Raw genomic sequence first — 15,495 nt, 5'->3', positions numbered from 1 at the left:
TAAATCGCAAGCCTTACCCTTGAAGATGTGTTGATTTTTCTCAAGTCATATTAGTCTTCAAGCCATCGATATCCAAACACGCCACACAAATTTCCAACGAAAGCCCTTTGAGTCCATGTGAGATGCGATCAATACATCTCTCGGAAAGGATATGTTGTTCCAATTCACAAATTGATCATTTCAGGCTCAATGAATCAAGGTGTGAATGAAAGGTACAATTTCAGAAGATGTAAAGTGCATACTCTTCCTCACAAAGTTGCATCATATAGGATAGGAAAAAGATTCCTTAGTTTGGTTTTCTCACACCAAACATCTTTCCAAAACAAAGTTTCATTATAGTTTCTCACGTTCACCCGGATAACCGTATTAAAGTTGTCTAATGTTATGACCCATCCTTTTCAAATGTTGGAACCTTTTTTTCATTGATGACTTTCGGACCAACTCATCAAGTCATCTTTTTTTGAGAAAATTAATCTAATGTTGGCTTCCCTCATATATATCCTCTATAGCCATTTTGTCAAGAAGGCTATGTTGAATCTTATCAAATTGTGTATTCTCAAACCCTTAACATCCAATGGTTGGGAGATAAACCACCAATTAATGAGCACCATTGACTTCCCTTCCATCGACCCATGCCAAATGAATTTTTGAAATAAAACTATTGAGGTGTTTTTGGACTTTGTTAAGTTTCTTGAAATTTTATAGGAAATGAAGCACCAAGCAAGAAATGTTGAAACAAACAAGGGCGATGCACATGACTGATTTTTTTGGTAAATTTTATCGTCCACCATGCTCTAATGTGACTCCCTAGAGACCCTCAAATGGATCGGTAAGCCCAATTTTTTTATTGATAAGGACCCCTTCCCAATTAGAATTAGCCTAGGCCAACCTTTGGGAGTCCTCGGTGGGATCATTGAACATCATTATTTAGCTCTTTCCCTCATTCATACGTTGACCTAAAAATGTTTGAGCACCACTTGTAAGGCCTACATATTTTCCTTTGATGCTTCCCCCAAAACCAATAAGTCATTTGCAAAAATAAGGTGGGTTATTGTAAGTGAGTGACACTTTGCATTCATGGAATACACTCTCCTCCTCTATATGAAAAACATCATTGACAGATAATAAAAAGAAGAGGTGAGAAAGGGTTGTTATATCGTAACCCCCTTTTAGGCTTAAAGAAGTCACCATCAAGGTTGTTAAATGTGATGAGGTGAAGCCAGGCGTTGAGCCTGCGCTTCGCCTATGAGGCGTACGCCTCTCACAACATAAGACTCTCAAGTATCCGTGGTATTCTAAAATATCGTAAAAATATGTAGCATCACACTCAACGCCTCACACTAGTGATCTTACTCCTCTTGGAGGGCTTAGTATGTGATCTTACTTCTCAAGTATCCGTAGTACTTTTTTTATATTTACTTTAAGCACATCACATCAACGCCTCAGTACCTTGAGCATGCGTCTCGCCTCTGAGGTGTACGCTTCAGGTACTGAGGTGTACGCCTCTCACAACACTGGTCACCATTTTCCCTATTAAGAGGCACCACAATCGAGGTTGTAGATAGTAGCCCATCGATCTAATGCCTTCACTTCTCTCTAAACCCCCATATTTTACATACAATAGGAATCTCTAATCAAAGGAATCAAAAGCTTTTTCGAGGTCAATTTTTAAGACAATATTATTGTCTCATGGGCAATAACACAAGCCTTATGGAGCTGTCGACCTATGAATGCACTTTGCAGTTTCCAGATTAGATTAGATGTTTGATTACTCCCTTGATTCTTGTTGTCAAAATCTTGAAATTTATCTTAAATATTATGCCCACTAAAGAAATGAGAATGAATCTACCAATGTCCAATGTCTGTGGGTCCTTAGGGATAAGGACAAGTGTTCATGTCCCCTGAAGTAGTAGGTCAGCTTTTATACACTCCCAAGTGTGTTTGTAAAATTCAATGGGGAACCCGTTCAATCCCGAGGTCTTGCCATTTAGTAGGGACCAAATAGCTTTCTTAATTTTCTCTAAGGCAAGAACATTAGCGAGGCCCATCCTTCCCTCTTGACTTAAAGATTTAAATGTCATATGAGAAATATCATACTTCACATTTTGAAAAATTTACATAAGTGAAAGAAACGAGTATTCATCTCTTCTGATTTGAGCCAATGTGCCTTCGCTGTTTGTTTTCACCATATGCATTCGCACAACCTGCATTCGCCAATACGATTAACAATATTTTAGCATTCTACTTTCATATTTTCGAACTCCACAACATCTATTGTTTCTTCCTTATGATGTTGTAGGATCTTCAATTGAGCTTCTCACCGTCTAAATCCTTGAACTTCATCAAGCAATTTGTTTTGCTCCATTCGATTAGCTTACCTCTCATATACCCAAGTTTTTCATTGATTCTTTGGGTAGTCCATCCACCCTCACAAGGAGCTGAATTCTACCATTCTCATAAGAGATCCATGATGCCTGGCTCTCTAAATCATTAAAGCTCCAATCAAAATCATCAATTTCTATGCCTACCCCTTCATCCCATGACAACAAAATCATTCAGTGGTTCCACATCGAGATTGGGTTTGCAGCAGCCCTCATGTCATAAAGCCATTGAATCATGCGTGTAGAAACCAGAAAACTATTGAGCTTCCGTGAGCAGTTTCGATAATTGGGCCTCGTCCAAAAAAATGGCAAATCGATATATGTTTCTTGTATACATTTGTGTGTGGTTCAAGTCCTACAAACGAAGGTTGAAATTGCCACCAATGCACCAATCTTTCATCGTAAATGAGCCCAAGTCTTATTTAAAATTTTGCAATTCTATCCAAAAAAACATTTTTTTGATGTACTTATGCATAGCCCATCAAACAATTCGGGTCCGATCCACACATTGGTACCGGGTCTACACACTGGATCTGGCCGAGGTCTACCCATATATCTGAAACAAGCAAGCAATGTCTCAGGTCCTGAGATCGGAATCTACAGTATCCGGGTCAGACTTTGGTCCAACCGTCAACATAGGTAGGGTTGTTTGAACAGGAGGAGCTTGTAACTGTTGTTGTTGAGGATAGGCAGGCAAGAAATGATCACGTATGCCTCCTAAAAGTAGATAAGTGGTTGGTCTTTGGAAGCAGCTCATGATGGATATACAATCTCAAACGTTCCACCTTTCAAGGGATTGGCTCTCAAAAAGGGAAATGGTTGGCCATGCCATTTCCATGTAGAGTAAATGGCCAATTGTTGGTCATTGGGAAGGTTGAACCGCCCCTCCCAATGATGGCTCTTCGTTTCACTCACCCATGAGATGGCTCAGTCATAGCCGGACCGGCGACCAGTTCAGATTTCTGGCCGGTGGGTCTCTGAAGGACCATCGGAAGACCAGAGGAGGTTGGGGAAGAAGATGATACGAGTTTTAGCATTTGACACACAGACGTGGTCCTCGTCCACCAGCTCCCGGAGGAACATCGAATCCGGCCGAAGTATATGACCCCACCCTCATCTTCCTCACGCCCACCATCATCGACGTTGTTTCAGTTAGTGAAGGTGACATGGCCCCTTGAAGGATCCGATGTTGGTGCCTTGTCCCGAACAGCAGACATGGCCGGATGAGAGGTCTTGTTCTTTATTTTGGTTCGTTGAAGACCCCCCACTTTTTCTTCTATATTTTTTGTAGCTTCTTCATGGAAGAGCCAGAGCTGCAACTTCTTACCTCTGGCCTTCGCCCACCAAACTATCCTTGCCCCACCTTTGCGAAAGAAGATGTTAGATTCCTGAGTAGCCTTCTTCTCCAATCCTTCACCAGTCTTGACTACGTCAATGTAAGTTCTGAGCTTTTGATCCTTACGCCCATAAGCACCTACAGCCATGGAGGATAGGCGCACCTTGATAATACCTTGTTACATTGAGACCCGGCGAACCCAGTGATGGGGTATAGAGGGTTCCACGGCATGATGCCATCATGCTCAAGGTAGAGAACCGAGCTCCGGGAGGCTTACAGCCGGGTGCCCCTGCTTGTTCGGTGATCGTCGGTTCATGGAGTTCCGACAACACAGAATTAAAGCAGCTGGAAAGAAGGAAACAAACATAGAGAACTAGTATGATCAATAGCAATCAGTTGTCCATGGTACTCAGGTTTTTGCTTTCAAATTATAGCTTATGCTTTTATCTGCAAACCCATATTTTCTACTGAATATGCAATACTTAGCTTATAAGTACCTCCTCAGTAACGTCATATTTTGATATGTTGACATTGTATCCTGTTTGGTGTGTGCAATTGAAAGCTGCTTTGGTAACCATCAATAATGAGTGGCATTCTTTGCTAATATATACAGTATAGTCTTTTCACATCTTCTATGTAATATTGTATGCAAAATTTTGCAAAAACGAGAGGGCTTCTTCAAATATATTTAAAAGTTGTGGGACACTCATTTCAAGCTCCAAATATCCTTCTTCCAAAGAGAAAGTAAAACCGGAAAAAGTCGATCTTCGTGGCTTAGGATCCACAATGCAAAAGATTAGGATCAACAAACTCCAAACTCCTAAGAAATGCAGAAATCAGATTGAAATCAAATTGATACAAAAACATGGAAATGATTATGGATTTTACCTTTTTTCGAACTTAGAGTCCTTTGGGCTTTTAGGCTCCAAAGTTCAAGTTTTTCGCTAGCAGGGCCCCTTCCTTGAGCTAAGGGTGATGTAAGAGCACTCCTGAAGAATTCAGTAGAACCACGTAGTAGATCTGAATCCAATGTGAGAAATGGTTAAAGTTGGGTAGGGTCTAGGCAGAACATAGTTACCAATAAGCACCCTTAGGGTTGGGGAAGCATGCTTTCCTCAAAGCGTGCCTCCAAAGTGGGAAGCACCATTCTTCTTCCGAAGAGGAAGTAGCACGGGAAACTCGCTTCCCACATAATGGGAACACACTTCCCTTCACTTCTCAACTTGCTTTGTTATCACTTCCCATTTGCTTCCCCTTCGTTTCCCTCTCATTTCTTCTTCATTTCCCACTTTCTTCTTTCTTATTTCCCCTTTGATTTCTTCTTGTTTTTTGTGTTATCATGTCAATATATATATATTTTTTGCTTCCCACTCGCTTCCTTCGCATTTTCTTTTTCGCTTCCACAATCGCTTCTAAAATAAATCCCGCTTCACGCTTCAAGCTACTTTTTAACTCTTTCTTGCTTCCACTTCATGCATCACTTCCCGTATCCATTTTTCTTCATGATAACTATGAGGCAGAAGCCCCGCAAACAATTTAGGACATAAGCAAGTCATGCTAGACTTGTTTCATTCGGGTCCCATAAGATACAAATCTAAATCGGTCAAGATTTTGTACTATACAGTGAATCATATACACATCAGGTCCAACTAAATTGGGCATAGGTCCTTGTTAGCTTGTGTACAAAATACATGGACCTAAATATGCGGGTTTTAAAAATGTCATCGCTTTAGATGATTAATAGCTCAGCTTTATAATTGTTCCTATATTCATTCAAAAAAATAGATGTTGTATTCAATATCCAAATTTGTTTTGCATTCAAGGTCCATATTTTGGAGATACTGGTAGGTCTCATCAACCATGTTTCAACTACGAAAATGACACTTTTGGTGATCTTAGATCTACCCAACCGCCTATGTCACATGGGTGCGGGTGTGGGTGTGCGGCACTTTGAAAAAACTTGGGTGCGGGGGTGCAGCAAAAATAAATAAATAAATATATATATATATATATATATATATATATATATATATATATATATATATATATATATAAAGTCCAAAAGTTGGACATAAATGACCTTGAGTGCATTGACCACACCCAGGGTCAGGTTGACCGCACCGGATGCCACACCCGCATTGCGTCGCGGCATCTAGTTGGCCGAGTCCCTGTGACATAGCCAACCGCTAAAAAGATTTTGTTTGATTGCAAATAAATCCCAAAAACTACCATGACTTCGCCTATCAAGAGCTCTGAAGCTATGAATTTAAACTATCAAATTCATATTATTTAATATTTAAAAAACTAAACAATGATTCTTTTATTTGCAGTTGGCACAATAAGAGGAGGGGTGAACAAGGTTGGAGTCAACTACTACAACAACTTGATCAATGAACTTATATCAAAGGGTGCAAGGATCTCTCTCTCTCTCTTTCTCTCTCTCTCTCTCTCCATGCACATGCATTGCACACAAGAAATTCAAAAACTTGTTCCAAACCATTCAAAATCTCCCTAGTTCTAGCTTATTTCCTTATATATTCACTGTAGTATCATGGTATCTTAAAATTTGTTAAGGCTAGAAAAATAGTTGCTTGCTAAGATCATTATAGCAATAGAGTTTAATTGCTCAATAATTTTTTTCTTCTCATCTTTAATCTGATTAATCAAGTTTTTACTCGCAATTTTCAAAATGTCATGATAATGCCGTCTTAATTTTCACCATTTTATTCCATAGTAAGGCGAGGTCATTTCTGATATTATCCTTTTGCTCAATATGAAAAATCTTTTGGCAATGCACATTGATATTTTTGTATAAAATTGTTGGAACAATTTTTGTTGCATTACAATTTGTTCTTTCATTTGCCAAAATAAATTCATAATAAATTCAATATGTCAATTGTTCTACAAGATATTCAAGAATGTTATTTGCAACACCAACACAAGACGCCATGATACATCATTGCAATACAACCTTTGGTTGTCCTAGTCCCATCACCAAAACTTTGATGTAATCCTTGGGTTGTATTTGGCCTGGTTTATTTATTGCTTCAATAGATTGATTATGAAAAGCAATTTAGATTAGTAAGATAGCTTGGGGCAAGAAATAGTTCAGATTACTTTATTGTTTATAGTATAAGTTCCGAAGGCATCAAATAGGCTGTTTTCATATATTCTAAAGGTTAATCTAGTTTTGGTGGTTGGATTTGAATAACTAAAGTTTTTTTTCATAGTCAGATGTCATAATACAACATGATAGGCATATTTTCCCTTGCATTTACCTACAAACAGAGACCACATACGTTGTGTGTGTTTTGATGTACTAATTTACAAAGTTAATTACTTGTTAGGTCTGAAGCCATTTGTTACACTTCTCCATTGGGATATTCCTCAACACCTAGAGGATGAGTACGGAGGATTTCGTAGCTCCAAAATCGTGTAATCTTTACCTATCTTGCATCCTTATTAATGTTTTTTAGTAAAATATAAAATTGAATTCCATGCTTATTCTACAATATCAAAACCTCTAATTAATCTTGGATTTATTAGATGATCATGCTAATGCAGTTGGCAAAATGTTTTTGTATTATTATTGAGTTATGAATAATTGTAGTCTATTAAAAGGCAAAATAATGTGTAAAGAAAAACAAATATGCAAATATATATGTATATGTGTGTAAATACTTTCATGTCCTTTCATTGATGTCTAACTAGCTTACCAAATTTTTTGCATCTTACATATTTGGAAGTGATATTCAATGCTTATGTACTAATTAAAACTAAACAAGGTGCTTTCATATATTTATAAGAAAACACATTAAAGTATAAGTAATTAATGTGTATTTAACTAATTATATGAATATTTAAATATCCTAGCTAATTCTGATAATAAAGCTGGGTATTACCCCTATTGTTAATGTAAGGTATCAAATAACAAAATTACATGAATCACTTATGCTATAATGGCCGACAAACAAGGGCTTTATGCATCCAATGCATTATAATTTTCTAAATCTATGAGAGCTAAAATAGTTGGTACACTTCTTGACTTCTATAAAAGATTTTCAATGTCAACAACACTTTGTACACATACATATATGCATGCATAATGCATAATGAAGAGAGATTTGATAAAAAAATGGTTTTTTGTCTCATTTTTCTACTTATATATGTAGAATTTAAATATAAAAATGTTAAGTCCCCCTGGGTGTGATCATACCAGCACTAATGCATCGGATCCCATCAAAACTCCGAACTTAAGCATGCTTGGGCGAGAATAGTACTGGGATGGGTGACTTCTTGGGAAGTTCTTGAGTTTCACCTCTTTTAGGCCAAAGAGGTCTCGAAAAAGTCTTCTTCAAGTATGAAATGAAAGTCCTCGATTGAAATATTAGGAGTTTTGCTCGAAATGTAGCCCGTGTTGAATTGCATAATGTGATTAGATCATTTAGGCCCTATATCATGTTTATTTTGGAGCCTATAATTTCTCCTAGTAGATTTCAATCTTTTTGTTTTAAGTACAAGGATTTTTGTTTTGTTCATGATGCTTGAGATGTCGAGGAGAGAATGTATATTATGTGCTTTTGGAACCCATATTGTGTCTTGTGTTGCAATATTCATGTAAATTATGACTTTATATGGTTTGAGATGCATGATCTGATCAAATATGGTGGCAGGGGTTTACCTTAATAATAACCATGGAATTTGAATTCAACAATTCAATTCCCTTTTATCTGTTATGGATTCCTTTAAAGATCTATGGATATTGGATGATTATTATAGATTTTAATTGTATATTGAATGCCATTAAGAAAATAGGGCTACTGCCTCCTACTCAGTCATGTTGCCATTTTCAGGACTTTATTTCTACAGGAAGCCTCTTTGAAATTCATAATCCGAAGCATAAGTTCGCTTGGACCAATAATCAGAAAGGAGAGCAAAATTGAAAGATTCTTTGTAAATTATCAATGGTTCAATGATATAGGTATTGGGAGTTCTCTTAAAATCCTCCATAGGACTATCGCAGACCATAGTATGATTATCTTCGATGTGGATGGTATTGGTCAGCAGAAAATGGTTGGCCCATTCAAATTTTATGTTATGTGGTTATTGGAAGAAGAATGTCACAGGATTGTGGGTAGTTGTTGGAACTCATACCAAACTGGTTGCCCCATGATTCGCTTACTTAACAAACTTGATGATGTGCCAAAGAAATTGGTTGACTGGAATAGGTCTTCGTTTGGGAAGGTGGGTGAAAAAGTGAAGAATATTAGAAAACGGTTGCAATGTTTGCAAGTCTTTGGACTCTAATCCAAGACTGGCTGATTTTAAAGAAGAGATTGATCTCAAAAGTCAGCTTGAAAGAGCAGTTTTGCAGGAAGAGCTCTATTAGAAGCAAAAATCTGGAGTTCAGTGGCTCTAGAAACGTGATAGGAATACAAAGTTTTTATGGCCTCGATAAAGGAGAAGCGGCAAAGAAACTCCATTCATTCTCTCCTTGTAGATGGCGATTGTACAAAAGACCCCAAGTGTATCCAAGATGAGTGCCTCCAGTTTTTTTAGAATTTGCTCTATGAAGATCAGGTTAGACATGACATGATGCCCATGCAGCCCGATTTATGTGTTTCGAGCAAGGAGAATGATAGCTTATTTGCCCCAATTTCAGATGATGAAATTAAGATTGCGATATTGCATGATAAAAATAATAAGGCACTCGACTCCTATGGATTTTTAAGAATATTCTTTCAGAAATTTTGGAACATTGTGGATCCTGACATCTCTTTAGCTATGAAAGATTTTTTTTGCTAAAGGGAAGATAGTAAAAAATGTTAATGCGACTCATGTGATGCCTATTCCTAAGATTAGCAATGCCTAATCCTCTTCAATTTTTGACCTATTTCACTATGTAATTTTTTTTATAAGATTATTACTAAAATCATGGTGAATAATATGAGGGGTATTTTGTCTAGAATTATTTCTAGCAATCAAGGTGCTTTTTTGAAAGGTAAAAATATGTGTGAGCATTTTAATGGCTCATGAAGTCGTAGACTCTATTATGAAGCAACACACTCCAAGCTTATGTACTAAACTAGACCTCTCTATGGCTTACGATAGGGTTAATTGGATTTTTTTGGAGTTCACTTCTTCAGCTGGGTTTCCACTCCTCATGGGTCCAAAGAATTATGGTTTGTGTTTCTACTCTTTTTCGTGTGATAGTTAATGGGGTTCATGAAAATAAATTTTGGAGCTTGAGAGGTATTAAGGCAGGGGGTTCCGATATCCCCATACTTGTTTTTTATTGTTATGGAACGGTTGTCAAAGAGATTGTTTTTTGGTATCTCAGAAAATCATATTGGAGCTTTAAGTTTCCCTTTCTATAATAAATATCTCTCATTTATTTTTTGTGGATGATGTGTTATTGTTTACTCAACCTAATATCAGGTATCATAATTATTCAAGGAGATCTTGAAAGAATTTTAGATATATGCAGGGGTGAAGGTTAATGACTCCAAATCGGTGGTTGTACCATTGAATATAGAGCAGAACCATCTTGAGCTGATTGAAGTTGTTTTGAGCTGGTGGAGTGATGGGCTTCCTATGAAGTACTTGGGAGTCCCATTATTTGTTGGTAAGCTAGAAATTGATATGTGCACTGTGATTGTCACAGTGCAGAAACTAATAGAGGCCTAGAATTCCAAGTTGTTGTCTTATGCAGGTGGAGTTCTTATTTAGAAGACTTTGAGTAGTATTCCTATTTTTTGATGCTATCTTTTAGGATCCCCACAAAAATTATTTGTATATTGAAAACTCTATTCAAAATTTTTTATAATGAGATGGAGTTGGAGTTGGAGTTGGAGGAAAGATACAACCTTTGGTTGCATGGAACACTATGTAAACCGAAATTTGAAGGTGAGGTAGTCTTTCCGAGAGTAAAAGAGGTGAGTGGAACTTCCTTTGCAAAGCTAGCTATTGATATTTATTGTAAAGACTCCATGTGGACGGAGTTTATGAGATGAGAGCCAAATATATCTCCAAAAAGAGTTTTTGGGGGATGCCAAAAGTTTGTAAGGGGTCAGCAATTTGGAAGGGCGTCCTTTTAGGGTTGAGAAGCTAGTGAGATTTTATTTCATATAGGGTTGCCGACAAATTTTGGACTGACCCATGGGTCAGTTCCCCAATGTTGTCTTTGATAGATATGAATGAAATGAGGAGTTTAAGATATGTTCATTTCTGAAGCTATGTCTATATTTGGGGCATGCAGTCAACCCCCATTTTCTCTTTGGATGGTATATGGAATCAGGTTCAGGGGTTCTCTTATGCGCAAGGTAAGGAATTTTTATGTTGGAAAGTGTCTTCTAATGCTGATGGTACTTCTCGTAAGGAGTTATGGCAGGTCATTCAGGAGGAAGGGTTTCCTCATCCGTGACTGAATTTTATTTGGGCGAAGAGAGTTACCCCGAGGGCCTCCTGGGTTGTTTATTTGGCGTGTTTCCAGAGACACAAAGATTTAGGATGTCCTTACCTAATCAGTGTTTCTTGAGTTCTTTGGAAAGACAAGCCACCAGATTGGCTCCTCTCCTTGGGGTGATCCCCCCTCTCTCTTGTTCTCATTTGATGTGCCTATGTTGAGAATTGATGTAGGAAAATATCATGCAACTCTAATTTCTAACAACTTAATATAGTTAGAACAGATTCTACTAGTAGTATCTTCATCTAACATATCATCCTTTTATATCATAGAGTGTGAATATCAAAGCTTAGTGTTAAGTTGAATTAAAATAATTTTCTTTATACACCTACTAACAAAGATAAGTGAACATACATATTTAAAATAGATACCTTATAACATTCGAATTTCATCTTTGTTAGAAGGTATTTGTTTATAAAGAAAGACAGTTTAAATTAGATTTCTTTAATAACCTTATATTATTTAGCATTCTAAAATAAATGTAAGCAACATTCCAACCTCAATCCTGCCATGGATGCATTAGTTAGACCCACATTAATGGTTCCCAACCAAATCTTATGCCAATAAAACCTTAGAACATTTCTATTATGTATACTCACATAACCTCGTGTGACTTGGTTATCATAATCCAACTTCATTTAATGCCTACCTCCCGGGTCGTTCCATTATTCTCTCCATGTTTAAGATTCCTACCCAATCGGTAGGTTATATTCTTATTGGTTCATTTGTCATAAAGATTAATGGACATGAGGACATGTGTCATGGGTTTGATTCGCAAGTTCAAAAATTTGTTGAGAAAATAGGACACGAGGACATAGAATTGTTTAATTTTTTTAATCAATAAAAAGCTATTTTTTATATTTTAATACTATAGAAAACAATCTTATTAAAAACCAGTATTGTCAGTATCGGTGCGTATCAGCCGATACATATCATATCGCCAGAAAATCGATACGACATACTGACCTGAATCAGCTATTTTTTAATAAATATAAAAAATAGCTTAAAATTAAATTTTAATATTATTTTAATGGCTTTAACACGTGTCATGTTCTGATTGTCACGTAATATTTTTTAATCATTTTTTGGCTGATTCAGAATGATTCACTTGAGAATCGATATCGATCGATTCACCTGAATCGTTGGCCAAACGATATAGGTCTGATTATGATACTGACAAAATTGTTAAAACATTAAATGTATTATAAATTAAAAGGATGGTCACACATATCGATATTCCTGTCTGCATGTTCAAGCATGTCACCAAGGATACACACCCAAAATGGTGTGTCCCTATGGCATAACCAAAAGTGAAAGTCTAAAGCTTCTAATGGATATTTGCATGCCCATGATATTTGTTAAAATGTAAACTGCAATATATATATATATATTATTTAATATTATTATATTTTCTTTTATTATTTTCTTTTTCTATTTTTTTATTTTCTTTTTTAGCATCTAGTTCAATAGAAACTAGATATTTTGATCCAGTCAAGTTCCTGTTGGAACTTGACTGTGCAAGTAGCTGTTGGACTGTAGTCCAACAACTATAATAAATGCTGTTGGACTATAGTCCAACAGCTATAATAATAAATGCTGTTGGACTGTAGTCCAACAGCTATATTAAGAGACGTTGGAATCCAACGTCTCTTTTTGGAGAGCTCAAAATGAGCTCTCCTCTCTCTCCCATTTTTTTGTATATATAGGGGTGAACCCCTTCAATGTAAATAACTATGCTTCTTAAGCATTTTGTTCATGAATAAAGTATTATTTATTTTTCAAGTGTTCTTCCCTTTATACCCTTTCAAGGGTCATGCTTGTAGTGTCTCCAATAGACACTTATTTGTGAGTTATTTGTGCATTTGTTGAAGACCACCATTTCATTACATGGTATCAGAGCTACGAAATCCTTAGATCTTGAAGTGCTTCCGCCTCGATTTCCGTGCCACATTTACAAAAGGTGTTTCATCACCTTGTTCTTGGCTCAAGAAGATTTGTTTGAAGAAAGGCGAACTTGTGCTACAAAAAAAAAATGGTTTTGTATCCTCTCTTATTCCTTTGTCTACTCTTTTTCTTTTCTTTTTATTTTTCTCTCTCTCTCCTCCTATTTATTCCTCTCTTACCCTTGTAAAAGATGGATGACAATGATAAGATCACCATCATTCCTATGAAGCTAAATGATACTAACTATGTAATGTGGGCTTCGATTATGAAGCACCACATTTAGGGAAAAGGTTTATGGGGTATAGTGGATGGTTCCGATTTGGAACCTAAACTATCTCTTACCAAGAAAGAGGGTGATAAAGAGGTTCCTCTAACGGAAGAAGAGAAGAGTAAGGCGTTAGCCACTTATGAAAAGAAATGGAAAGAATGGGGGATAGGGCATGCAAAAATTATGTCATGGCTCATCAATAGTATAGACATTAAAAAATGCTCTAGTCTAGCTAAGTTTGAGCATGCCGATAAGGCTTGGGAATACCTCAAAAACATGTATTCCCTTAAAGATATTGCACATGTATGCAATTTACAAGATAAAGTTCGGACAATGACTCAAAAAGATAAAACTATTCGAGAATATTATAATGAGTTGTCCGAACTTTGGGAAGAGTTGGCTCTTCTTGAGCCCAAATGGCATTGTGCCGAAGACATCGAGCTTCGCCAAAAGCAACTCGATATGGAACATTTCTATCAATTTGTGAATGGTCTAAGGCCGGAGTTTGAATCCACCAAATCGGCCCTTTTACATCGTGGAAAAATTCCTTCTATTGTTGATACTATAGAAGAGCTCACTATGGAGGAAAATAGACTTAGAAAAAGTACTCCAAAAGTTGATGATGACTCCGTTTTAGCTGTATCTAGACCGGGGAATCATACTCGTACTTACAAGCCGCCTCATTTTGGAAGGCAAAACAGCGACTTTGATAAAAGAAAAGTTATTTGTCATCATTGTCATGAACCGGGGCACTATAGGCCTCAATGTCCAAAGTTAAAAAGAAGAGAAGAAAAAAGAGTTGTATCTGTTGAATCTGAGTCAAAAGATCAAGATGCACCTGTGTCTATGGCTCAACTGATGGAAATCCTTCAACCTCTTCTCAAAGGGGTATCCTCCTCAACCGAAGCCTCAACTGGAGCGGCAGTTGCATCTTTCTCCGGTCCAGGTAACTTTCCTTGGCTTTTAGATTCTGGTGCTTCTTTTCATATGACCCCAAATGTTAATAGTCTATCCGAATGTCTTAAAAATGACTCAAGTGTGTCAAAGGTTTTTACAGCCGATGGCACATCTCTCGAAGTAAAAGGAATAGGATGTTTTGAAAATCTTCAAAAATCCAAAAGATTTTTTTATCCCAGAAGTTAGATATATCTCTAAACTTAATTTGAATCTCTTATCTGTCTCGCAAATATCTGATTATGGATGTAATATCTCCTTCTCTTCTCATGGTTGTTGGGTACAGGATCGCCAGTCAGGGAAGCTGATTGGGGAAGGCCATAGAGAAGGAGAACTTTATTACATGGACTTTTTGGAATTACCCAAGAATGCATTTTGTTATAATATTCAGAAATTAGAATTGGATTTATGGCACAAAAGGCTTGGTCATCCTCATATGTCTAAAATTCAATATTTTCCAAGTTTGGAAAAATTTTGTAATTCTGAAAATTTTTCTTGTAAAGACTGCATTCTTGGCAAAATGAAAAGGTTACCATTTCTTAGTAGAACTTTTGTTTCCTCACGACCACTTGAGTTAATACATTCGGATGTTTGGGGCCCCGCACCAGTTATTTCCAAAGGTGGTTATACATATTATGTCATTTTTGTTGATGACTTTTCTAGACATACTTGGATTTATTTTCTTAAATATAAATCTGATGTCTTTACTAACTTTCAAATATTTCATAAAATGGTTAAAAATAAGTTTCAAAATGATATTTCTGTTTTTCGCACTGATTCAGGGGGAGAATTTATGTCCAACGAATTCAAAGACTATCTCAATTTACATGGTATTACACATCAAAGATCATGTCCACACACTCCACAACAGAATGGCCTAGCCGAACGCAAACATCGGCACATTATGGAAACTACTAGGACATTGCTAATTGCAAATCAAGTTCCAAAAAGTTTTTGGGCTGAAGCGGTCCTAACTGCCACCTACCTCATTAATAGGATGCCATCTTCCTCATTAAAGAATACAACTCCAATAGAAAAGCTTGTTAATTTAACTCCAGATTATTCTAGATTAAGAGTCTTTGGATGCAAATGTTTTGTTTTCACCAACAGAAATGATAAACTCTCTCCTCGTGCAATCCCATGTGCC

At 36.7% G+C, this 15,495-nt stretch overlaps 1 protein-coding gene and 1 pseudogene across 2 annotated transcripts in view; both read left to right on the top strand.

Moving 5' to 3' along the window:
* The window catches only part of LOC149815881 (beta-glucosidase 12-like), a 41,729-nt gene that overhangs the window by 5,499 nt on the left and 20,735 nt on the right, over positions 1 to 15,495 (top strand). Inside the window, exons 5-6 of one of the 2 annotated variants that reach the window (XM_089989336.1) lie at positions 6,048 to 6,125; positions 7,065 to 7,152. In XM_089989336.1, the coding sequence (XP_089845462.1) occupies positions 6,048 to 6,125; positions 7,065 to 7,152 (166 nt within the window). Of the gene's footprint in view, positions 1 to 6,047; positions 6,126 to 7,064; positions 7,153 to 15,495 lie in introns of those variants that run through there. The other variant, XM_089989335.1, reaches the window with a different exon arrangement.
* Positions 7,920 to 8,038, top strand: LOC149815882 (5S ribosomal RNA; annotated as a pseudogene).

The sequence above is a fragment of the Nuphar pumila genome, chromosome 15 (assembly GCF_984573655.1).
Source record: "Nuphar pumila chromosome 15, dmNupPumi1.hap1.1, whole genome shotgun sequence".
NCBI classification, from domain to species: domain Eukaryota; kingdom Viridiplantae; phylum Streptophyta; class Magnoliopsida; order Nymphaeales; family Nymphaeaceae; genus Nuphar; species Nuphar pumila.
This window is presented reverse-complemented; position numbering and strand designations above follow the sequence as displayed.